This window comes from Eurosta solidaginis, chromosome 4 (genome assembly GCF_040869045.1).
Source record: "Eurosta solidaginis isolate ZX-2024a chromosome 4, ASM4086904v1, whole genome shotgun sequence".
NCBI lineage: Eukaryota > Metazoa > Arthropoda > Insecta > Diptera > Tephritidae > Eurosta > Eurosta solidaginis.
Window position 1 is genome coordinate 20624968 of NC_090322.1, and position 27363 is coordinate 20652330.

At 37.0% G+C, this 27363-nt stretch overlaps 1 protein-coding gene across 1 annotated transcript in view; it reads right to left on the reverse strand.

Moving 5' to 3' along the window:
• Positions 1–27363, reverse strand: part of LOC137248423 (uncharacterized) — a 396800-nt gene that overhangs the window by 141950 nt on the left and 227487 nt on the right. The window contains exons 22-23 of the mRNA XM_067779361.1: positions 16146–16286; positions 15781–16068 (exon numbers count right to left, since the gene is read on the reverse strand). Of these exons, the coding sequence (XP_067635462.1) occupies positions 15781–16068; positions 16146–16286 (429 nt within the window). The remainder of the gene's footprint in view (positions 1–15780; positions 16069–16145; positions 16287–27363) is intronic.

Sequence of the window (27363 nt, forward strand, 5' to 3'; positions counted from 1 at the left end):
CAAATAATAGCTGGTGCTGGTCTGAAACTTAGTCCCAAAAAGTGTTCTCTGTTCAAGAAGCAAGTTAGTTACTTGGGTCATTAAGTAATGACGGAGGGCATCTGCACCGAGAATGAAAAGATAGAAGCAGTGGAGGATTGGCCAGGACCACAGAATCTTCATGAGTTAAGAAGTTTCCTTGGGCTGTCCACATATTACCGCCGATATGTACCAAATGTTGCCAGCGTAACCCACAGTCTCCACGAGCTAACAACAAAAAATAAAGTTTTTGAATGGAAGAAGGAACAAGAAACAAGCTTTCCAAAAATTGAAAGAGCGTTTGTGCACTGCCACAATGTTGGCATATCCGAATCCAGGAGAAACGTTTATTCTAGATACAGATGCGAGCGGATATGCTATAGGAGGCATTTTGTCACAACTGGTTGATGGACAGGATAAGGTATTTGCATATTACAGCCGTTCAATTGGGAAACCAGAGGGGAACTATTGCGTTACACGGAGAGCTGTTGGCATTGCAAGAGTGCATTTAACATTTTCACAAGTACCTCTACGGGCAGCGATTCCGCGTCAGGACAGACGACGCAGCGTTGAAATGACTCCCGCAGTTCCGAAATCCGGAAGGTCAATTGGCACGATGGATAGAGGGACTCCAAAGCTACGACTTTTCCACTGAGCATCCAAAAGGTAGTACCCATGGAAATGCTGATGCAATGCCACGAAGACCATGTAGTTTAGAATGAAAACGCTGTTCAAAAGTTGAGGCTAAAGAAGATATTATAGATGTCCGGCTAATGACTATAACGTACACGGATGAATGGGACAAGGAACAACTAAGGGAGTGTCAGCTAGAAGTTACAGATCTGTCACATGTTATGCAAGGGCTCGAACGAAACGAAAGACCAAATAGAGAGGAGATGTCAGCAGAGAGTCCCATTGCGAAGTCATATTGGGCACAGTTGAACAGTTTAGAATTGATATCCGGTTACTTGCATCGAGTATGGGAGAGTGAGGATGGTCAATGCAAGAAGAAATTGATAGTTGTTCCCAGGAAAAGGATTCCTGACGTGCTCAGCGAGCTGCATAATGGTCCAAGCGGAGGTCATCTTGGAATCACGAAAACGCTCGAGAAAATTAAGCAGAGATTCTATTGGGTTGGTTGCCGTCAGTCAGTCACCGAGTGGATTGCCAACTGCGAGGTTTGCAGCAGAGCGAAAGGGCCCAAAACACGAAGTCATGGCCAGATGAAGCGGTACATTTCAGGTGCACTATCTGAAAGGATCGCCATGGATGTCGCAGGTCCATTTCCTACTAGCAACCGCGGAAACAAATACGTACTGGTGGTTATGGGTTATTTCAGTAAATAGCCAGAGGTATACCCAATCCCAAATCAAAAAACCGAAACAGTTGCAGGAGTGATTACAAACGATTGGGTTGCCAGGCATGGTGTACCAATGGAGTTACATTCTGACCAAGGCAGGAATTTCGAATCAGCGGTGTATCAAGAAATGTGTAAGAAATTGGGCATTCGAAAAACACGGACAACTGCATTGCATCCTCAGTCCGATGGTATGGTCGAACGATTCAACATAACCTTGGAGGAACACTTAAGGAAAGTAGTCGACAAGTTCCATAAATAATGGGATGCACACATATCATTATTCTTGATGGCTTACCGATCTGCAGTGCATGAGACAACGGGCTAAACTCCCGCAAAGGTAATATTTGGCAATGACCTTCGACTGCCAGCTGATTTGAAGTTTGGGATAGATGCCGATGCGGAGCGAAATATCAAGAAATCCACTGGTGTCTTGGAAGAAGAACCGAGAGAAATACACGATCTTGTAAGGCAACGAGCAAAGATTATGAGTGACAAGATGAAAGCGAGGTACGATAAAGCAATTAATTCGGAAGGGTTTCAGGAAGGAGATTTGGTGCTGTTATACAACCCATAAAGAAAAAAGGTTTGTCGCCAAAATTGCAGTGTAATTGGGAAGATCCATACAAAGTTGTAAAACGGATCAACGATGTAGTGTTGGCAAACCACGAACCAAAATGAAAGTGGTTCATTTGGAAAGGTTGGCAGTGTTTAGATCGAGAGATTTGTCTGATCGGGACGATAAGACTTAGGTGGAGGGCAGTGTAACGAATATTAGCAGCACTAAGGGATTCTATCATCTCTAAGCCGATGCTAAGCAGTGATTCAAGTCACATCAATAATTTAATCATTATGACTACACATATGTACGTATACGCACAACGCACATTATCTGAGATATGCAATATAATTGTGGAAGTGTCGCTCACAAACACACGCGCATATGATAGCTATACACGACATCTGTAGTTATAATTATAACAGATAACCAACTAGTAAATTCTAGAAATGGAAGCGCCTAGAAGATGCAACGAGGAAATCAAAGAGTATAAAAGGCAACCACGGTAGAGGCGCTGTAATCAGTTTCGATTAAGCACGTATCTGTTATTTATTGTGAAGTACTTTAGTAAAGGCCATTTTGCATTATTAAATATTGGAGTTATTTATTCAACAGTTTAGTGATTTGAACTTAGCAGAAGGTTGCAAATAAGAGGATTTGCAGTAAATTCGTTACAATATGTATTGATAATTGATAATGTGGGCATTTGCAGAGGCTGCTCTGTGGGGCTTACTGCGACATCTAGGGTTACATATTCCAAATGCAATCAGCAGTCTTTATTCTTTTGTTTGTTTAACAGGCCAACCTAATAAGGAGGCCATTTTCTGACAAAAATGTCTCATGCATACATTTGCATACATTTGCATACATGTTTTACATTGTCGCAACGCTTAGTAATTTCAGTTAGGACAAAAACAGACGTTTATTTACGTGCGCTACGCAAGCGCAATGCGTTTTTATTAGATTGGCCTGTAATATTTGTAAAAAATTTCTAGTTTGAACGCTTTCGTTTCATTTTCGTTTTTTTGTGTAAGTTTTTTCAAATATTTTGATCCTTATATTTGGGAAAATAACTCACTAACATTTTTTCTTAATTCAACTGCTTTACCTACCTTCGTAATAAATTTTGGTTCTTTGTATAAACGTTATATTTGGGCATATATGTACATATGTAATATCTCTATATTGCTAGTACAGACAGGGCACGCTCGCAAACATCAGAGTGACGTGAATGTGAATGTACCTAAATCATAAAGACTTTTCTTATCACACTAATGCTGCTATAATGACACAAATTTTCTAGGATGTCTTTTTTTTTTTTTTTTTTGATTTCAAAACTCATTGCGAGCATATTGTTATAGCAATATATTAGTATTAAATATATTTAAATATATGTTGGGTATCATACTTTTGGTAATGCTATTCAGGCCGGATTGACACGAAACAATTGACGCGTTGCTTCGAAGGAAAAGCAACACCACAAAGCGTTTTATGTAAATCCGACATATTCTCTTCTGTGAAGTTTTTCCTCAACTAATGTTGGTTTTACGTGCACTTTACATGTCACACGAATGTATGTCCATTTTGTAGCTAGTAAATATTTCTCACCCATGAATGTTTTCATTTTAATGAGGCGTCATGCATGGATGCAGCTGTTGGGTGTGGTGGGCCCGACAGCGAAACATATTTTCGCATGCCGAAAGCACTTTTCTCCAAAAATGACAAGAGGGCATTTTCTTGTGGAAGGGGAAGTTACCGATATTAATTTAAGATAATGGTCGCCCGCAGAGATTTTAGATAGGTCTATTGACTTAGGAGGTAATATGGAAGTTTTAAGTTTAGTAGAAAATAAAAGTGATACAGTCATACAGCTAGGTATTGAAGATTTCGCTACCGTAATTTTTTCAAGCCAAGCGGTAGACTTAGCTTCGACCTCAGCCAGTAATCTGGGAGTCGCTGAAGCTTCTTTAAAGCAGTTCTTTCATCATGAAGAACACATTGATTCTTCTACTTTAGGGCCTTCTAAACTTCTACAAACTTGGGCTAATAGTCGGCAAATTCACTCCCGGGAAACGAAAGTATCGAGATGAGCGAGATAGCAAAGATGAAGAATTAGCAGTATTGCGTAAGAAGGTAAAAATATTAGAAAGGAGAATTTTAGATTTGGAGTCTCATGAAGATTTGGCGGTACACAGGGATGACGATGATTACATAGAAGATTTATGTAGCAGGTTACCAAAACATATACAGATAGGTGTACGAAACTGCCTCAGAAAACGCTCCCCGAACACCTAAAGGGTATAGATATGACAGGGAGCTAAAAACATTGTCCCTTTTGTGAAGGTTTTGTCACCACTTACTTTTAGGTATTTAAAGCTCATTTTCAACTGGCCTTCAGAAAGAACGTTAGAGAAATTCGTGCAAGGTTGGCCATGTAACCCTGGTTGTAGCTCTAAGAGCATAAAGGCGTTGCAACTCAGAAGCGCAAAAATACGTTTCCATTTGCTGTGACGATATGTCTCTAAAAGTCCACTTGCAGTACGATATAAGTAGAGATTGTATTATAGGGTTGGAGGATTATGGTGATGAAAATCGCACCTCCAGAGTAGCTTATAGTGTCTTAACACTACTTGTCTAAGGAATAGGTGGGAAGTTTGGGACACATCCTTTAGTATACTTTTTTGTGCACAGAACGTGCAAAGGCGAAACTATGAAGCAATACATTTTCGAAGCTATAACGCAGCTTCAGACTATTGACCTCCGTCTCTGTCAATTTGTCACCGACCAAGGTAAACATTTTTTTAGCTTTTCAAATATTGTGGGAGTACTAAAGATAGGCCCTATTTCGAAGTAAATGGCGAGAAAATTATTTACTTCTTCGATTCTCCTCATCTTTTTAAAAGTACCCGAAACTGCTTCGAAAAAAGTAAAAACAGTCAGTTTTTATGGTCGACCTGTAGACTGGCTGGATATTGTCCACCTATACGAGCAAGGTACCCGGTATGATATATCTTGTTCACATAAGCTAACTTTAACGTATATCAGACCTAAACGTTTTAATAAGATAAGAGTTAAATTAGCTTCCCAGGTTTTTAGTTATTACGTGGCAGGCACCATGTTTGCTATATATAGCTCTGGGGACCTTAATAACTTTGGTTTAGGAAGATTTTTTAAAACAGCTGAACTTGTACTTTTTTTTTGACAAATTGTTTAACATTTTTAATAGTCTAGTCTTTGGAGCGGTTGGAAATTTTAAGAAACCCTCCACAGCCTCTCCTGATCAAATAAGTTTTCTTGAGGAAGCCGAGCAACTTTTGAATTCTATAGAAGTTTACGATGACAAAGGAAATAACATAACAAACAAGTTTTCCTTTATCAAAGGGTGGATCCAAAATATTAACAGTTTGCAGTATTTGTAGAAAATTTTGTCAGACAAGATAGAAAACTTCTTTGGTCATATACGTAGAGGTGGAGGTTTTGATTAAAGAATAACTTCTCAGTGATTTTCATACCTTTTCCGGCAAGCTTGGGGGATAGGATATATTCGCGGTGTTGATAAAGGAAGTTATGAACTTCTGTCTGAAGATAATATGGAATCGTTTGCAAATATGTAATAACCACTGCTTGCAATGATAATTTAGTTATAGACACTTCTTGGCAAACTGTTCACGGATTGCGCGAGTCCTCCACAAGCTCATTTAAAAATTTACAATTAGATATAACTGTTGCAGTCGATGAGAGTAGTTTTCTTCGTCGTAGTGCTTTTGTGTACTTTTGCGGGTACCTATACTTTAAATACTTTAAGCTCCACAACTGTTTAATGGCTTTGCCGAGATTTGATAGTGGAATCTCAGAAAAAGATTTTCTATTTACTGCCGGGAAACAATTTAGTAATAGTCAACTTGTAAGAAATCCCAATGAATTTATTTCTTTTATAAGTAAACTTGAAAAAATATATGCAGATCACTTTGATCTAAACTGCCATAAAGTTGGTCTCTCGCAAATACTTTTTGAGAAAATGATGGATGTCCAGCCTTACGGTGGTTGTGAAAATTGTAGTCCTGATACGATAAAATACATTTTTATTAGAATAAGAACATATTTTTTAATCAACTGTTTTAATAAGGAGGCAAAAACCCCAATTTATAAAACAAAAAATGTTTAGGTATGAAATACTAATAGTATCTCTCACATTTTCTTTGCTATCATTTAGTTAAACTTCTAAGACACTGTTGGGTTATCCTTTTTTATGCTATATTTCGGCTATTTTTTCTAGACTTAGGCCCTTATTCCTACCGCACCTGTTTCTCTTATTAAATCCTAGCTCTTAGGAAAGAAATATTTACGGGTGAATACCGATTTTTGTATATATTATTTTTATGTATAATATGCTAATCGCATACTTCATTATGTACCTGAATTATGAACTGCAGTATTTTCGTTTGTATTTTAAATAAAAAATATATTATATGGGTGAAAATAGGCCTCCAAGGGAACCGAACACCAAAAAAAAAATCGGTAACGCGCTTGTATTGCGACCCCTTGGGTGGTGTGGAAAGGCGATATCGTATGAAACATAAGCTGCGAGTGACAACAAATTTTTGTTAATATTATTTACATATTAATTTTCTTTTCTATGCTTTTGTAAATATTATTTACATATATGTATGATATACTAATTGCATACTTTATTCTAATGCACCTGCCCTGCAGAAATCGTTGGATCATGTGGTCCACTGGAGTACTTACCATAAATACTCCACTGTAATGCAGCAATGGACCAACTCATGTTTCTACACGAACACATTGTAAGCCGATCATTGCTCGTTTTTAACGATTGTAATCACTACACGATGTTTATTGGACTGTGTGTACTCCATGGATTACTCTGATGTAATGCGGAGCTGGAGTATATGGTCCAGTCCTAGGACATCGCAATGTTAATTGGACCATATTTTTTGTATGAATTGTGGCTAATTTTGGAGCACTCACTTGGTCCATAGCGAGTACTTCATACATGCATGCATGGAGTACTCGCGATTTTTGCAGGGTGAATTATGAACTGTATTATTTTCGTTTGTATTTTAAATAAAAGATATATTATATGGGTGAGAATAGGCCTCCAGGGGAACCGAACAACCAAAAAAAATCGGTAACGCGCCTAATTTGCAAGCACGAGTGTGATGTGGAATGGTAACCTCAAATTTCGAGAAACTGCTGAGGGAGCCTTATTTTTAACTCGATTCGAAAGAAATATTTATAGGATTTGAATCTCATTTAATTCGAATCGAGTTACAGAATAAGCCCCCGGGCTGTTTCTGTAAAAAATTGACAAATGTGACATCCAAGAGTTCAGCATAGTGACATTACTGTGCTTTCAAGTCGTATATTTTATAGAAGTTCTTGAGAGTTATATTTTCTTACACTACATATATGCAGATTTTTTAATGGTAATTTTATACTGGACCGCCTAATTTTTTTTTTTTTTAATTTTATATACCAATTAAACTAAATTTTTCCGACTAATAATTGCAACTCTGTGAAAAAGCGACTCTGCGCAATCAGGTGAGCGCAGCTGTTTACTATTGTGACCTTTTTTTCAGATATTAGCCACACTATGATTTTTTGCTCTCTCTCAATTTTTAATGCGGGATCTGTTTATGGGTTCATGATGCAATAGGATCACGTACCGAAAAGCGCTTTCATTCGAACAATAAATATGATTTTGTCAAACTACCCTGCAAAAGTCGTTGGATCATGTGGTCCACTGGATTACTTACCATTATACTCCACTGTAATGCAGCAATGGACCAACTCATGTTTCGACACGAACATCCCTGCAAAAATCGCCGATGATTGCTCGTTTCTAACGATTGTAATCACTACACGGCCACCGTGGTGTGATGGTAGCGTGCTCCGCCTATCACACCGTATGCCCTGGGCACGCACCCCGGGCAAAGCAACATCAAAATTTTAGAAATAAGGTTTTTCAATTAGAAGAAAATTTTTCTAAGCGGGGTCGCCCCCCGGCAGTGTTTGGCAAGCGCTCCGGGTGTATTTCTGCCATGAAAAGCTCTCGGTGAAAACTCATCTACCTTGCAGATGCCGTTCGGAGTCGGCATTAAACATGTAGGTCCCGTCCGGCCAATTTGTAGAGAAAATCAAGAGGAGCACGACGCAAATTGGAAGAGAAGCTCGGCCTTAGATCTCTTTGGAGGTTATCGCGCCTTACATTTATTTATTTATTTTAATCACTACACAATGTTTATTGCATGGAGTACTCGCGATTTTTGTAGGATGTTCGTAAAAATTAGATTGAAATGTAATTAGTACACGTAGCTACTATTTAGCATATCGTTAGCTTCATGTTCTCAATTTTTTTGAAAAATTTTATTTTAATGCATTTTTAAGATTGAATTCAAAATACGTCGATCACAAAAAAAAAATATTTTCATTTTTACGTGCTGTGGGCAATGATGTGTAAATGTGCTAAGTCGTCAGCTGTTAAAAAGAATGTGCTAAGTCATGTCAATAATATCAATCTGAATTTGTTGTTGTTGTTGTTGTTGTTGTATTAACGTTAAAGACACTCCCCGAAGGTTTTGGGGAGTGTTACCGATGTTGATGGTCCTTTCGCGGATATAGATCCGGTACGTTCCGGAAATAAGCAACATTAAGGTGCTAGCCCCACCATATCGGGAACGATTTATATGACCACATTAAACCTTCTAGGCCAATTGGAACTTGGGGTCGCCAGAGCCTCGGCTGTCAATGAAACAGGATTCGCCACGGTTAGGTGAGAAGCTATATATTGCGCTGGCAACCCCTTGAGAGGGTTGAGAATACAACCCCTTGAAATTGGATTCACCCAATTGAGACATGCCTTTGGTGTTTGATAAATGCTTTGCGCTGACCATAATCTACTTCAATTCTTACATGTCGAAAACTACATGCTTTTTTACAGACTAGTTAAAAATAGAAAACAGTTCAAGCTTAAACTTATATAAGCTGTTATTAAAATCAATAACACTACTGAATCGATTTGCTAGATGTATAGTCCTAGTTATAAATTCATTCATAGCATAATTCGTTTTATGAGTTATTTCGATAAATAAACCATTATGCCGAAGCTCACGCAGTGGAATATATGGAATGAACAAATTAGATAAATCAGAGCAAATCGTGCTAAAGTTTATTAAATTATAGGCAAGCATGAGTGAGATAAAAGTTCTTCTGTCATGCAAAGCCTGAAGACCAAGCAATTTGTGCCTGCTGGTATATGATGGGAGGCCGTCTGGCCAGTGAAGCATACGTAAAGCAATTTTTGTAAACATTTTTTGAACTTTCTCCATTTTATAGGACTTTTATTCATAGAAAGGATTCGATATTATTGAGCAATATTCAAGACCACTTCTGACCAAGGATATATAAAGTGCCTTCAACGTCATAGGGTCATTAAAGTCACTGGTGTTACGTTTACTGAACCCAACCATTGCAACAAATTTTGAAACAATGAAGTCAATGTGACTAGAAAAAGAGAGTTTGGAGTCAAAAATTACACCCAAGTCTTTACTGTTTTGACAACAATTAAGAGATTTAGCATTTAGTTTGTAGATAAAGTATGTGGCAGTTGTCTTTTTGGAATAAGACACAACATGTGCATTATTTGCTACACTCGTTATATAAAATAATAATGGTTTCATCCTTAAGTCAAGCCAATTTTGTTTTGTATCCACAATTAATACATATATCCGCTATTTTGGATTAAGTCATGGCTATGCACTGATTGTTTTGTAATACAAGTTTATAATATTGTTCGCTTTATTTTAGTAATATTGGATTCATATCATCGCCGCTATGTGAATATTCTTCGCCCCATTTAGAGAGCTTTATCATAAATAAGCATTTCTTTTTTTCGTTAATATCTTTTGGACGACACACACGAACGATTCCCACCGAGCCCGGGGTTTCTCAGGGGGCCCGCGACTAAGACATTTTTTTTTTTAATTCAAGAGTCTTTAGTTGTTCCATGCGCAAATTTTAAGCCGAATTTCAAAAGCAACGAATATTGATAATGATTTTTTGCCTGGGCCTGAGGAGACAATAAAAAACATCAAACAAAAATGTATGTTTACATGAATCCGAAATCGTAAAGTTTTCGACACTGATGAAAGTTCATCTTCAAAAAGTCTTCCAACAATACCACCAACTCTGTATCAAAGTGCAGATTATTTAAACGACATCGATATCGGTACCGCGAATAATGATTTTTTGCGATCTGAAGAAGTAAACGAAATAATTCGTCGAGGTCATCAAAAGTGTCCTGTTATTTTTTAACGCGATTGCATTTCCTACCTCGTTGTTAACCAGAATCTTGCCAAATGGAGAGAAAGTGGAGCGGACTGGTTGGTGTGGAGTGCCAGTAGCAATACTTTTTATTGCCTACCATGTCGCCTGTTAAGCACCATTACTTTAAATAGACCTAAAATTTGTTGTCCTGGCGGATAGTCGAAATTGCAGGTGTGGAAGAAGCTATGCGATAAACTGCTAGGACACGAACATACTCAAGATCACATTAAATGTTATATTCAATTGCGATCTTTACAAAATCGAATTCAAAAGGAGGCTACAATTGATACACTTATTAATGACCAGCTAATCACTGAAACTCAAAAGTGGAAAGAAATTTTATATAGAATTTTGGGCGGAAGAGCTTTCAGAGGCGAAAGTATATATCTTGATGAACAATAAGAACTGATCCTACACAACAACTAGTACGGAAAAACAACAACATCATAAATGACATTTACAAGCAGAGAAACATATCTTTAAAATTCAAGAAGCAACGTACTTGCACTGCGGCTACAGCGCCAAGATTGTATGGACTACCCAAGATCCATAAAGAACAAACTCCACTTAGACCGATTTCATCTTCTGTAGGTGTACCATGCTACAAACTTTCAAAACACATTGGACAGACCTTAAAAAACATAATATGTGGTACCCTCAATGTCAAAAATTCCCTCCAATTAAAACACAACCTCCAAGAAGTTAACATAGCGGAAGATGAAATTCTAATATCGTTTGATGTAGTTTCCCTCTTCACAAACATTCCCATACTATTAGCCATTCGAACAATAATGAGAAAATGGGAAAAACTAAAAGAAGACACTACTTTATCAAATAAACAGTTTCAAACTTGCCTCGAATTCTGCTTGAGGGACAACAATTATTTTACATACGACGGAAAATTCTACCAACAAGTATACGGAATGCCTATGGGAAACCCCCTATCACCTACAGTAGCAGATATAGTGCTAGACAAAATACTTGACGACAGCATCACCGAGCTCAAATCCAGGGATATATATATCAAATACATAAATAAGTATGTAGACGATATATTTGCAATAATTAAAACGTGGAAGAAATTTTAAAAACTTTTAACGCACAACACCCAAAAATCCAACTCACCGTAGAAAAAGAGAAAGAAAATAAATTGGCCTTCCTAGATATGGAAATAATAAAATCGGATAAAAAGTTGAAAACGAATTGGTATGCAAAAGCTGTAGCATCGTCGCGAATAATTAGCTATCATTCTAATCAACCATGGATACAAAAAAGAAACACAGCAATCAACTTTATAAAGAAAGTACGCGACTTAAGTGATCAGGAGTTCATAACTAAAAAAAACCGAAAAATTAAAAATATTTTAAACAAAAATGCGTACCCTAATAAATTAATAGACACATGGCTGGCAACAACAAAAAACATCAGCACTAACAATGTAACCAACAATGCAAATTTGGATAATGAAACCAATAAGAGACTATATACAGGTGTAACATACATACCAGGACTAACGGACAACAAATCAATGGAAAATTTTATGCGAAACAACAACATAACATTAGCACATAAACCAAACCAAACACTAAATAAAATATTTACACAAACAAAAGACAAAATTAACAAGGAACAACAACACGATGTAGTCTACGAAATAAAATGCAACGGAAAGGAAGGAGAAGTGTGCGAAAAAGTTTATATTGGTACAACGAAGAGATCATTGGGTATCCGAATTAGTGAGCACAAATCAGATGCGAAAAATATGAAAACGACTAGTGCTATTGCTGAGCACCTAACCAACAAATGCCATACAGCGGACTTCGATAATGTTAAGATTTTAGATATAGAGAGGAGAGAGAGGACGCGACTAACACTCGAAGGGTTACGCATACAACAAAAAATAGAGAAGACGGTAAACTTCAAAGAAGACGTAAATAATATAAACGGCGCATACACAACTGCCATCAAATGCAATGGACGAGGCAATGGACGCAGTCGAAAATTTTAATTGTGCTAGTTTGTATATATATGTATGTTGTTGAATGAACGTTTTTGTTAATAAATGTTACATGTAAAAAGGAAACATTTTATGTTGAAGGTAAACGTTTTATGTTAAATGTTACGTCTAAAGACTAAATTGCAGTTCAAATGTTATTGTATTATGTTAAATTTAAGTGAACTGTTAGAAAATATGTTATTGCTTGATGTTAGTTATTAATAACTTTTTAATGTTTGTTTTTTCGTTTTATGTTTTATTAGAATAAACCAGACTCCCTGATGAAGATGTTATAAAAAACATCGAAACGCGTAGGAGAATAAGAAAAAAACAAAAGTTTTTGTCTTTTTATTTATCGGCCGAAAAGCTCCTTTTGGAAAAATTAATAAACACTATACTCTGGCCCAAAATCACTAATAATCAATACTTTAAATCGACCTAAAATTTGTTGTGTGGATATTCGAAATTCCAGGTATGGAAGAAGCTATACGATAAACTGCCATCACGCGAAAATACTCAAGATCACATTAAATGTTCTATTCAATGGCGATCTTTACAAAATCTAATTCAAAAGGAGGCTACAATTGATACACTTATCAATGACCAGCTAATCACTGAAACTCAAATGTGGAAAGAAATTTTATATAGAATTTTGGACACTATTTTATTTTTGGGTGAAAGAGGTCTAGCTTTCAAAGGCGAAGGTATATATCTTGGTGAACGAAACGATGGAAATTTCTTGGGCATCTAAGATCTCAAAAGTTATTATGATCCGATACTTAGAGATCATTTGGAGAAAGTTAGGATTTCACAACAGCAGCACAAACGTTTACATGTTCACTATCTTTCCCCAGACGATCAGAACGAGTTTATAGAAATTTTTTGCAAAACACGTGAGTGAAGCTATATTAGATCAAGGCAAGAAAGCCAAGTATTTTGCTAATATCGTGGATGCTATGCCTGATGCTAGTCACGTTGACTACGTTGATTTTGCGCTAACTCCATTTCAATTCGAAAGCAACAAATTTTACAATTCAAGAACGGTTTTTGGTTTTTGTAACCAAAAAATTGGGCAGAAAATCACTGATCTAATTTGCTATACTCTAGTTAAACACGAAATCCCATTAAAAGATTGTCGTGCACAAGGGCACGATAACGGCGCCAATGTGAAAGGAGCTTACAACGGAGCACTACGTAACATTCTCGACAAAAACTCGAATGCTGATTACTCGCCTTGTGCAACCCACAGTCTCAATTTCTGTGATGTTGATGCTGCAGAATATTGCACGGCTGCAATTACTTTCTTCGGAGTTGTACAAAAATGTTTTACTATTTTCAGCAACACTCCACAACGGTGGGACATCCTCAAAAAAAAAATGTACCGAGCTCTCTTCATAGTCTTTCAGTCAAAAGCCAAATTTGACTACGCAAGCATACGGCGATGTTACCGGCATTCTCAAGTACATCAACAGGTTCGAATTTATCTTGCTGTCCTCAATTTGGTTCAAAATACTGACTACAATTAATGAAAGAAACGTGGTCCTCCAAGCTAGAGACGCCACCATAGATGTTGAGGTCCGACATCTAGATGCCTTAGTAGCTGATTAAGTTGATCAGGAACCAATGGGAAACAATTTTAAACGAATGCAAAACAGTTGCTATTCAATTGAACATCTCGCCAAAGTTTCCGGACATTCGAAAGAGAAACCCCAAAAGACGTTCTGAAGATACTTTAAATGAGATGATTACGGATGATTCAGAGTCTGATTTTAAAAACAATACATTCCTGGTGATCGTTGATTCGGTAATCACTGGCATTACTGAACGATTTGTAGCTATGAGAAATTTGAGCGAGACGCTTTCCTTTTTGTGGCAATTTGAAGACATGGATGAAACTACGGTTCGGGCGAGCGCAGCAAAATTTGTCGAAAAATACAAGTCGGACATTTCTCAAAGCTTAGAATGCGAAATAATTCACTTGAACATATTTACGAAGCAAATTTTGATAAAGGTCTGTCACCATTGGAATTGCTAAATACCATCTACATATGTTCAAAATCTGTATACGATTTCCCCAACATTTCTGTTGCTTTACGTATCTTTTGCACTATACCTGTCACAGTAGCTAGTGCAGAACGTTCCTTTAGCGTCCTTTCGAGAATCAAAAACTTTTATAGATCGTGTTCATCTCAAGAGCGAGTTTCAGGACTTGCCACGCTTTGTGTTGAATCCGTTTTGGCAAGATAGTTAAATTTTGATACTATTATAAAAATTTTGCAGCGAAAAAAGCAAGTAAAGCCACTCTTTCTATATTGAATAACTAAAATTTATAATCATCATTAAATTTATCCGAAATGTAATGAAATGTTACCAAATAACTAGAAAAGATTATTTGAAACAATATGTGGCTGCTAAAAGATAATTTTATTTCTACGTTACAATAAAATAGTATAAATAGTAAATATTCTGTGTTAACTTTATTGTCAGCTCTTAGTCCAAAAATCATTTAGTTGATGTGGCAAACATTTTTTTGATGTAATCCATCAATAATGATTCATGAATGAGACGTCATTTATTCAAGTTAATCAAATGTATTAGTGAATTTTTTATAGAGGACCCGTAAATTGGTTAGTCCCGGGTTCGGATTTTCTCTCTACGGCCCTGTCTATAGACACGACAATTTGTAGGTGGGTATGTATGTACCTATATGCCTAGATAAGCGCTCACGATATACCGTTACATCCACCAATATACTTGTATGTACAAAATAATCAGTGCATAGCCAAAACGTAATCCAAAATAGTGGATATATTTATTTTGGATATAACAAAATTGGCTAAACTTAAGGATGAAACCATAAAGGTTCTTTGCTATATGAAAGCTTTTGGACGCCAACCTATTAGTCCAACATTTTTTTACATATTGTCTGGGCAATTAGAAAAACCGCCGTTTTCAATCCCACATTATTTTATATAATGAGTGTAGTAAAATATGCACATGTGTGTATACTTACCGGAGAATATGGTTAGATCAACGCTCATATTCGCCCTATATGTTGCATGTATATATTCGCCTCGATAAGCGCTTTGAGTAAAAAGTGCTAAGTCAGGAGAAAAAATTTGTTTTGAGTGCGGAAATTGTGCTAAGTCATAAAATAGCTGCTAGGTTACCATACATGATTTTTATTTATCTTTTTCAAAGCTTCTACACTCAAAAGTATTGCAACTAAGGTATCCTCATTCACAGTTTTGAAAAAAAAGTTATTTCAAAAATTATTCATTTTTTTCGTCTCCTGTAAAATTCGTAAAAAGTGACTTAGCACATTTTCACATTAAACTAACGATATTTCCTTAATCCGATCCACCATTTAAGAGATATTTCAATGTAAAAATTTGTTTTCCATCACGGATCGTATAACACGATACCGGCCCTGGATTCCACGCGGAGAAATTAACCTTAATATAAGATCACAGTCTACGGAGTTTATGAATGCCATTTTACCTGTTCACTTTTAATTTATCCTCTTCTTCCCTTAAAGCTGCCATATTTCGCTCACGCGTCTCTGGATCTTCGTCTTTATGCGTAATTGAGTGTAACCGTAGCTCCGAAGCATAACGAAAAGCTAAGGGACAAAACTTACATCTGTGAATATTATCACCAAGATGTACACCTAAATGGCCATTCAGTGCAGTTGTTGTCGTAAAGTACCGGTCGCAGTATTTGCATTTATATGGTTGCTCACCGGTATGAGTACGCATATGATGGCTTAGGTTCTTAGCTTGTATAAATCTATTTAATACAGGCAGAAAATAAAGTTAGAAAAATTTGGTGAAGTATATTGGACGACGTTTTTTATGATAACTTACCGCTTTTCACAAAAATCACATTTATAGGGCTTTTCGTCGCTATGAATTCCTTTATGTATTTTTAAGTTCCATTTTGTTTTAAAATGTTTGCCACAAACATCGCACGGGTATTGGTAGTTCTTGACACGTATGTTTTTGTATCTAAAAAAAAAAAACAAACACAGGTAATCAGGTTTATTTATTTATTTTTTTTTTTTTTATTAAAAGGAAACGAGGATTTGAGTTTTGTAACTAAACTAACAATTTTTTGGCTTCTAAAAACTCGAGTATGTTCAAATTTAAACACGGTCTTAAAACTTTTTAGTATTTTTAGACCCACTTGCAGAATGGCGATTTTTTTTAGGTCAGAGCTAATTTCAAAAATTTGTCACAAATGTATGAGATCAACCCCTCATGCTAGGTTAAGTCTGAGTTAAAAAACTTAACTTGCCGTTCTGCAAAAGAACCTTAAAGAACATCTTCAGCTTATATCCGAACCCACTCTCAGCAAAAACACAGTTTTTCAAGAGCAAAAAACCCGTTTTGACAGCTGCATATATTGTGAATTGCTAAAAATATGAAGTACAGCAGTGGGTGATGAAAAATCGCTTTGTGTATTCAAGCTCAGTTTAATATATTTTATAAGTCAGATAGAGCTTTTTGTTATTGCAATTAAAATTATTTTCTTAAAATAATATTGTTGATAGAAAAGTTTTTGCAGAGCAAAGAAAATATTAGTTTTTGGACGTATCGTAATCATGGTTTGAACACGACGCCTTGTAAAATTGCGTAAAGTTTCCTTTCCCTTCTTCATTTTCTTTTACTTTTTTCTTTTCCTTCTATTTTCTTTTCTTTCTTAGCTTTCCTTCCTTTCGTTCCCTTTTCATTCCTTTCCTTTCGTTTCCTTTACTTTCGCTTGCTTCCGTTTTGTCAACACGACATTAGATGCCCAGGCATGAATATCCCGAAGCGCCCGATCCATCAAAGGGCTAATCGTTGGAAGGCACTTTCCGCTTATGAAAATTGCAACGTCATCTGCGTAAGACGTAAGTTTTACGGGTCCCTCATAGAATCGCCTAAGCAGTTGGTCAATGACCAGCGTATAAATCCCTATTATGATGTAATCTTCCTGCAATTTAACATGCAGCCGATCCATCTGGTTAAGGCTGCCCCGGCAATATCTAGGAAGACTGCTAGAACATATTTCTTATATTCCAGGGCTTTCTCTATGCTTATTACCACCAATGTCTACCGACTTGCCTTTGGTGTACGCATGTTATGTTGTGGAGAGCAGCTCTTCATCCACGTTTTGTTAAGATTAAAACAGTAAGCCCTTTTTTTTAAGTAGTCGGGGTCTTTACCAGACCTGTTAAATAATGATTACTAATGGTAATGATTAGCCGTTCCATTTATTATTTTCTTTAAACGCCATTTAATGATTACTTGCCATTATTTTCTATTTTTAATGATTACTTTTCAATTAATTAAAAAAAATAATCAAAAAAAATCATGATTTTTTCCGATCATTGAAAATAATCAAAAGTAATCAAAAAAGGCCTTTTTGATTACTTTTGATTATTTTTAATTTTTTCCATTATTTTTGATTTTTTTTCATTTTTTTTTATTACTTCTGATTATTTCTCCGCTTTGTTGAAAGAAAAATTCTCGTTTGTTGCATGCACCAAATAATTTCTACATACATGTACATTTTAGGATGCAATATTAAATCGTAACCGCTTATCGATACAAATATATACGTGCAACATATAGGGCGAATGGTATATGAGCGTTGAGCTAAACATATTCTCCGGTAAGTATACACACATGTGCATATTTTACTACACTCATTATATAAAATATTAACGATCCTCTATGGTTTCATCCTTAAGTCAAGCCAATTTTGTTTTGTATCCAAAATTACTGGTTGTTTTGTAATCAAATTTTATCATATTGTTCGCTTTATTTTAGTAATGTTGGTTTCATATCATCGCCAGTGTGGAGCAATTTTCTCCAACAAAAGGTGGGCTGGAAAATTTGGCACAAAATGAGCTGTATAGCTATCTGGGTGATTCATATACTAGCATGGACATTTGGAAAACACGAAGTGCGTTGAAAGAAACTGCAAAACTCGTCAACACGCCTTTAACTTCTTCCGCTGCTGTTTTCCTTTGCAGGAATTATAAATCCTCCAAGGCGTCAGTCTTTGTCGGACGTTTCATTCGAAACCTTAGCTTTATTGAAAGCAAATGCAAATTTGTTATAATGACTAAAACAACTTTTAGATAATGAATATACGCAAATACCTCTTATTTTACTTTATTTTAAGTTTTGATTTCCATCGAAATATCGTTATTTTTGTCAATGTTAATTTAATGAAACAATTTTTAATTGATGCAAATAGTTATTAATTAGATACACATTTCATAACATCATTACTTCCTAGTAAAACATCAACTTGTGCAATTTTTATATAATTTTGTATACAAAAACACATATATATTAAATTAATAAAAAATAAATGAAATTATTAAGGCTTACATTTTCTTACTGTACCATTGAGTATGTTCATTAGATTGGGACGAAACCTCACTTTTCTGTATTTTCCGTTGTTAATACTAAAAATATGGCTGACTATGCAAAACTTAAGATCTTTTAGAAAATATCCTAGACGTAATCATAAGGAAATAAAAAGAAGTTTTAATCTAATGTACATGGACATATGTTAATAAATTTATCTTGGATATAACAACCTTTGGTTAGACAACTAATCATGATGATGAATGACAACTTAGAGGATCGCTCCAGTTAGAAGTGAAGCTATCAACCATCAACCTAAGTAGTATTACTCATACATATTGTTTGCGCATATTGTTTTGTCATAAAACAATACGCACTCCCATCGAAAACACTTATAGACATGATAATTTGTAGGTGGGTATGTACATACATATATACCCATAAGCCTAGACAAGCGCTCACGATATACCGGTACAACCTCTAATGTACTTGTGTGTACAAAACCATGAGTGCATAGCCATAACGTAATCCAAAATAGTGGATATATTAATTTTGTATACAAAACAAAATTGGCTTGACTTAAGGATGAACCATAGAGGATAGTTATTATTTTATATAATGAGTGTAGCAAATTATGCACGTGTATATACTTACCGGAGAATATGTTTAGATGAACGCTCATATACCATTCCCCTTTATGTTGCATGTATGTATATATTTGCCTCGATAAGCGGTTACGATTTAATATTGCATCTTAAAATGTACTTGTATGTAGAAATTATTCCGTGCATGCAACAAACGAAAATTTTTCTTTCAACAAAGCAGAAAAATAATTTAAAAAAATCAAAAAAAAATCAAAAATAATCGAAAAAATCAAAAATAATCAAAAGTAATCAAAACCGCCTTTTTTTATTACTTTTGGTTATTTTTGATTTTTTTTTTTTTGATTTTTCTCAATAATCGGAACAAATCATGATTTTTTTTTTTGATTTTTTTTAATAGTAATCAGTTAGTAATTGCTTTTTACGGAAAACAATTGAAATAATCATTGGCCATTAAAATAGGCATCTAATTAATTGATTACTAATGCTAATTCGGGAAAGTCAGATAACCTGGGCTATAGGGTCGTTCAAGCCCTATAAGTCTCCGGGCCCGGATGGAATCATTCCTGCGCAGCTTCAAAGGTCTTTGGGGATTTCCTGCCGCTGGTTGGCCATCATATATACTAACTGCCTCAGGCTTAACTATATCCCGAAGTCTTGGCACACGGTTAGGGTTATTTTCATTCCGAAGGCCGGCAGAAGCTCTCATGTATCACCTAAGGATTTCAGGCCAATCAGTCTCTCGTCGTTTCTTCTTAAGACGTTTGAGCGGTTGACTGACCTGTACCTACGGGAAAGGATACCTCGGGGGTTACTGTCGGCTTCACAACATGCGTACTGCAAGGGCAGATCGACGGAAACGGCTCTCCATTCGATTGTAAAGCAAATAGAGGGGTCCCTAGAACACAAAGAGTATGCTCTGGGTGCCTTTCTAGACATCGAGGGAGCTTTTAACAATGTCTTACCGGGGTCAATCGAAAGAGCTCTGGTGGGTTTAGGAGTCGAGGCGGCTCTGGTTGAATTTATTAGCAAACTTCTATGCGGCAGAATTGTCGCAGCGGAGTGGGGAGGGGCCATAATTAAGAGGAAGGTGTGCAGGGGCACGCCACAGGGGGGTGTCCTATCTCCTCTCCTCTGGGTTGTGGTAGTCAACGAGCTTCTTGTGGAGCTGGAAGCCAATGGTTGTCGGGTGGTTGCCTATGCAGATGACCTCGCTATCCTAGTCAGAGGCAAATTTCTGGGCGCCCTGCGCGATGTTCTTCAGGGCTACCTGGATACTGTGGCTAGGTGGGCTGAATCATGTGGATTGGCGGTCAACCCGGGAAAAACGGAATTGGTCCTTTTCACAAGAAGATACAAGGTGCCCGATTTCAGAACTCCCTCGATTGGAGGGGTACCGTTGGTACTTTCTGATAGGGTTAAATATTTGGGGATTGTTTTGGACAAGAAACTGTCCTGGAGACCCAATGTGGAAGATCGGGCCAGGAAGGCCGCCATTGCCTTGTACTGCTGCAGAGGAGCTATCGGAAAGAGATGGGGACTCTCGCCAAGAATAGTACACTGGCTTTATGAGATGGTGGTCAAACCGATTCTGCTATATGGGGTGCTGGTCTGGTGGAAAGCACTGGACACGGCGAGCACCTCCAAAATGTTAGTGTCAGTGCAACGGACGGCGCTGATCGGTATCAGTGGCGCTCTCAGAACAACGCCTACCTTGGCACTGAACGTCATGCTGAACATATACCCAGTAGATATTGCGGGAAAGGCGGCCGCGGCAAGGTCGTTGGTCAGGCTTCGTGATATGGGATATAGACTTTCTGACCGCGGACACTCTAGCCTTCTTACCAGTTTCGACTTCATCCCGGACAGAACGGACTACTGTATGCCGATAACAGCTCCCTATACAACCTTCACCCCAGTTTTTCCAGAGAGAGAGGATTGGGGAAGAGGAATTATCTGGGGCATGGGACCGGTTAACTTGTTCACGGATGGGTCAAAGCTGGATGGAAAGGTTGGTGGGGGGGTCTTTTGTCAAGAGCTAAATTTAAGCCGCAAGTTTAAGTTGGCTGATCACTGCAGTGTATTCCAAGCGGAAATTGCTGCGATTAAGGATGCGGTGGATGGAATGCTATCCAGTGCTACCACGGTTAGGGAATTTAACATCTACTCTGATAGCCAATCGGCTATCAAGGCCTTGAGCTCAACTACAGTGCGATCGAGGGTGGTCTGGGAGTGCCTGACCTCGCTTGCGATTGCATCGAATTATTTTACAATTAAGATTATCTGGGTCCCGGGCCATAGTGATATCCCGGGTAACTGTCAAGCGGATCTCTTAGCCCGCATCGGTACAACTGAACCGGATGAAGATGGCTGTAGGGACTTCGGGATCCCGCTGGCCACCTGTGGATTGCTCCTCCATAGCTGGGCCTCGAATCAGCTCAGCAAACGTTGGGCGGATACCACGTCTTGCAGGGTAGCAAGATCTTTCTGCCCGAAAGTGGATGGCAGGAGGTCTGCTGAAATAATTGGGTTCACTAAGGCTCACCTATCAATGGTCATTGGGGTTTTGACAGGGCACTGTCCCATGGGTATCCATGCGGTACGTCTCAATATACTGGAAACTCCATCCTGCTGCAGCTGTATGGAGGATGATGAGGTGGAATCACAAAATCACTTTATGCTTGATTGTCCAGCTTTTGCCAGAATTAGGCGAAAGTACTTCGGTCGCGACTCACTTGGATCTCCCGAGGATATATCCAAAGTTGAGATCGGTATCATTCGGAGCTTTATCGTTGCTACCCAACGATTCTCTAAGTAGCTGGATCTAGGTCACCGTTATTTTTGGTGTATGTGGTATCACAACGGACCTTCGTGTTGTCCAAGTGAGCTATCCTTATCAGGGCAGCTACCACCTAACCTATCCTATCCTATCCTAATGCTAATTCAAATTTAACAGGTCTGGTCTTTACCATCAGCATATTTCATTTCATTTCATTTGTTAGATTCCTAGTGTGAAGATCTCTAGGGTGGGGTTATCTCGCTAGGTCAGGTTATCTTGCTAGGTTTGCAGCTTCGGTCGGGAAGTGTGGTTTGATTTCAGGTATTCGACCGGCCGAAATAAATAGTGTCGAAGCTGAACTGATGGCTTTCTTTAACAAGAACTTAGCACATGTGATATACATAAAATCCAACTTTTATATGAGAAGCAATAGCAAGTCATTCATGAGGGTTTACAAATCATAGCACGTTCGAGAAAGACGACCTTGTGAATTGCCAAAATGCGTTTTTGTTTTCCAAAATCTTTCAATTATTTTGTGGCTGAAAACTTAAAAAATAAAATCCAGTGCTTATTCTTTATAATTTTTTCAATATAAAAAAATTATCCGTCAAATAAACTGCAAGTAGATGCAGTGTAGGTTGAAATTGAGATTAAATAAATTTCAACATTTAAAGCTTGACATGTAGAGTAGTGAAAATAATATAGCATATTTGATTAGGTTTACCCATATATGTAATACTCCTATATTGCTACAAAAAAGTAGGTACATTCCCAAACATCAGAGTGCCTATATATTGCTGTTTAAACGTTTTTGTTTTTTTATTCAATAATCGAATGTACTTAAATTTAATTTTTTTCTTGTCACACTTATGCTGCTGCAATCACAAAACTTATATAGGCTGTCTTGTTTTGATTTCGAATTCAAAACACATTGCGAGAATTTTCTATTAGCAATATAGGAGTATTACATATATAGGTTTACCAAAATTTTGTCAGTATAAAGAGTTGCCCACTTTAAATTAAAACCCAAAAGGACAATAATTATTCTTGGAATTTTATAGTTAAGCGCGGTATCGAAAAAGCAAAATTGATATTTTTAAATAAAATTGCTTCAAGCCATGCTGATCTTATGATCTGGGTCCGTATCGTGTAATACGAACACGTATCGAAAAACGCTTTCACTCAAACAAGCTTTTCGTGAAAATTAGAATGAATTGTAATTAGTACACGTAGCCACTACCATTTATCTTTATCTTTTTATCTTTATTTAATTATAAGTATTTGGAATACAATCCTTACAGACTATGTACTTAACTAATTTATAGGTTACATACAAATTTTGTGTATAAATCGAACCACTTATAGGGCTGAGTTAACCATCGCGAAAAAAACATTAATTGGCATCGAAAAATCCAAATTAGTGAATTAAACTCCCTTAAAGCACGATTTACGGGAGCATTACGAGCGTATAGCGTTCTCGTATTAACCCCATAGAATGGAGACATATTACGAAGAAACCGTTGAGGGACATTAAACCGAATCCTTTCTAATAAGAATGGACAGTCAATTAGGCCCTGACAATTTTGAAAGTAAAGGACAAGGAGAGTATAGATCTTCGACTCTCCAAGGATTTGAGACAACAGTGTAAGACGGGCAGTATAAGATGGTATGGGCTCCTCAAAATTTAACGACCAAAGAGCATACTTAAGAAAGCGTTTTTGTATTCTCTCTAGTCTATTTATAGATGTCATAGTACTAGGTCTCCAAATAAAAACAGCATATTCTGAGACCTGACAAAAGAAGTATAGAGAGCTTTAAAAGTATAAGGGTCACAGAACTTCGCGGAATTGCGCCTAACAAAACCCAGCATTGAGTAAGATTTAGAGGTAACGTGGCTAATATGACTATTGAAGGAAAACTTGCTATCAAATATAACACAAGGTCCTTAATCACATTAAGACATTGAAGTTTACAATTAGAAATACTATTACGCATATTGTCACTTGCGAAGCGAATATATTTGGCGAGTCGAACAGATTGGCGAATTCACATCAAATTTGCATTGTGAGTGGCGAATGAACTTATTCGACTGCCATGTGTCATTACCATTCAAACAAATTTAATTAGTTCATCCGAATTTGACGTTTCTGTCATCTGTTTTTATTATTTATTTGTGCACAAACATAAATGTAAAAAACAAGTTTATTAAATAGTAATAAATAAAGTTAAAAATGTTTTATAACGTTTATCTTTTTCCGTTATTACCCGGATTATTGGTTCCACGCCAGTTATCACCCGGATTATTGGTTCCAAAGGACTGTCCTGTCGGGTTGGCGGCTTCTTGGAGGTTCAGTGGCTCATCCACGGATCTCTCTAGCGCAGATAAACTTCGCTGAGCGTACGGTCCTCCTCCAGTGGCTACGGTCTCGCTGCGGTTTGTAGAAACTTTTTTTTAAGCTTCAACTTATAATCTAACCAAACCTAGGACAAATATATTGGTAAGTATGAACTGACACGCAGAATACAATTCAGTTACTACTAGAGGCCTGCACGGATACGATGGTTCGGGTATATAACTAAGTAACGCTTCTGAAAATTATCACGTTGTCAGTTACTCTGGAAACTTGCATCGTGATATCGTACGGTTACTTTTGAAACTAACTGGTTAAGTATCTTATCGGGTATTATCAGAAAAATAGTAGGCGGTGGCTCGGAGCTAGGATCTAACCAAACCTAGGGCCCATCTCTGCACCCTTCACAATGCCAGTATCGATTTCCTGGTAAATTTTCCAAAGAAAGTGCCTACTTGTATATGATGGTTGAATTGAGTTGGGAGTCAAAAAAACCATCAGTAATTCGACTCGTGTAAAACAGCCTTAAGTATCAAAAGTAACTCCAGTCAGTAACCGTACGATGCTACGATGCCATGATTCTGCGATGTATACTTTTGTATTATTCGTGCAGGTCTATTCTTCTTACCTTGTTCCACTCGCGCCCGTTACGGATTGGAGGACCTATGGAGTTAAGATCCGTGGCGAAATGGTCCCACAATTCTGCCCTGCTCCTCCTGGTCTCTCCAAAATTCCCCATGCCTCTGGCGACGACTGGATTATTTTCCATCAGCTCGACCAGCTTTTCGAATTGCTGCGGCGTTGTTCTTCTCATTCTGAAAATTTCATTCATTCAAACCAATAACTCAATTTAATTAAATGAATTACTCACTTTTATTTATTTATTCAATTTATTTACTTTTTTCAATTGAATACATTTAAATAAATGCCAATGCGTCCTTTTCTATTTTCAAGCGCGAACAAAATAAGCATTCGACAAATTTTGACAGATTTGGCGAAGCGAATATGATTTTTTCGCTTGTGGCAATTCGACAAATTCATCTTCGTCACACATTCGACTTTTTTTTTGCGAATTCGCTAGCGATTCGCATCTTGCAATTCGAGACCGCGAAATTCGACAAAATTTTCATTAGTTTCGCAAGTGACAATATGCGTATATATTTTGAGCGAAGTATATTGGATGACTTAGAATAGGTCACATGAAAGCATTTAAGTGCATTTAAGGACAGATGTGACTTGAGACACCACAGATGTAGCTTGGTAATGTCATTTTGTAATTTCAATGTATCATCAGACGACTTAATAATTGAGAACAATTTTAGGTCATCAGCGCAAAGGAGATATTTAGCAAATGTAAAGCAATTGCTAATGTCATTAATAAAAAGATTAAATAATAATGGACCTAGTATACTCCCCTGTGGTACCCCTGAAGAGGCAATAAAGGGAATAGGAGACTCCCCATCAACAGTGACAACACTTCGCCTGCTGGATAAATATGAACTTAACCATAACAGAAAGGAAGAATGAAAACCAAGTCATCCTAGTTTATTAATTAGGACTCTATGGGAGACCCTATCAAAGGCTTTTGAAAAGTCAGTATAGATACAATCTACCTGCGAGCCAGCTGAAAAAGGCTCAATGCAATACTCACTGAAAACAGCAAGGTTAGAAATCGTCGACCTATCCGCAACGAAGCCATGCTGATAAGGAGAAATAAGGGACTTGACCGCACAGCTCAACTTAGCATTGCTCAAAAATTTTGGAAACAGTGGTCAGTTTGGATATGGGTCTGTAGTTACGCACATTACGCGTTTGATAACTATCATCCACAGAAAAATTGGATTTAAAAAAATCAACAAATAAGTTAGTAGCCTCATTTGGAGTTTTCGCCGAGTTATCATCCAGGAAAACTCCGGTAGGCACACTAGCGGAACACTTTTTGTCCTTAAGATATTTCCAAAAACTTTTTGGATTCGATTTGATGTTACCCTCGATATTGCGCATATACTCAGAATAAAGAGTTTTATTCAAAATATTAAAATCCTTTAAGTACGACTTATATTTAGTGAAGAACATGTTATTCTTATTATTTTGAAATTTTTTTAATAATTTGTTTTTAAGATTCTTGAGTTTTTTTAATTCCTTAGTGTACCAAGGTAATTTGTACGGTGTTTTTACCCGCAAGGGGATTCTATCCAAACATTGGGTGAATAAAATAGACTTAAAAGTGGAAAAGCTAACAGAAGTATCAAGCCCACCAAGTAGCTCCTTCCAATTTATTTCAAGTAAAAAATCATTGAGACTTGCAAAGTCATACAAAAAATAATTAAAGATTAATCTACTGTCAGTAGTAACCGGAGGAAAATGATAAAAACTAAACTCGACGACAAGTGGTAGATGATGACTGTCTTTAGAAGTAACTGGATTCAAGCACTCACTAACTTCACAACAAAAATTGTCACTTATGAATATGAGATCCAATAATCTATTTAGAGTATTAAAATACTTATTAATTTGAATTAAGTTAAGACTAAGTACATTATCGATAAAATGCAACTCCTGATTTGAGATGACTTTATTGGGCGTGAGACCGTATTTACTAGAAATACTGGTTGGCCAATTAATGCTAGAGAGATTAAAATCGCCAAGCACGCAGAGATGGTGCTCTTTAACGTTGTTTAGGGCTAATGATGCAATGTTGTCTGCGTGGGCCTTGTATAACTCAAAAGAGCTGCCCGGTGGCACGTACGATACGACAATATATAAAGAGCCTTGCGGTGTGGAACCGCTAACACATACACAAAGCTGATCCAGTAAAGAGATAAGAACACCACCTCCTCGAAGGCAGCCAGTTTTTTCAGCATCACGATCTTTACGAAATACAGTGAACAAATTTCAATTGAAGAATTCACCATCAAAAAAGTTCTTGTTTAACCATGTTTCAACGAAAACAAAGATGTCGTAATTCATTTGCTCACTAAAGTTGTGCA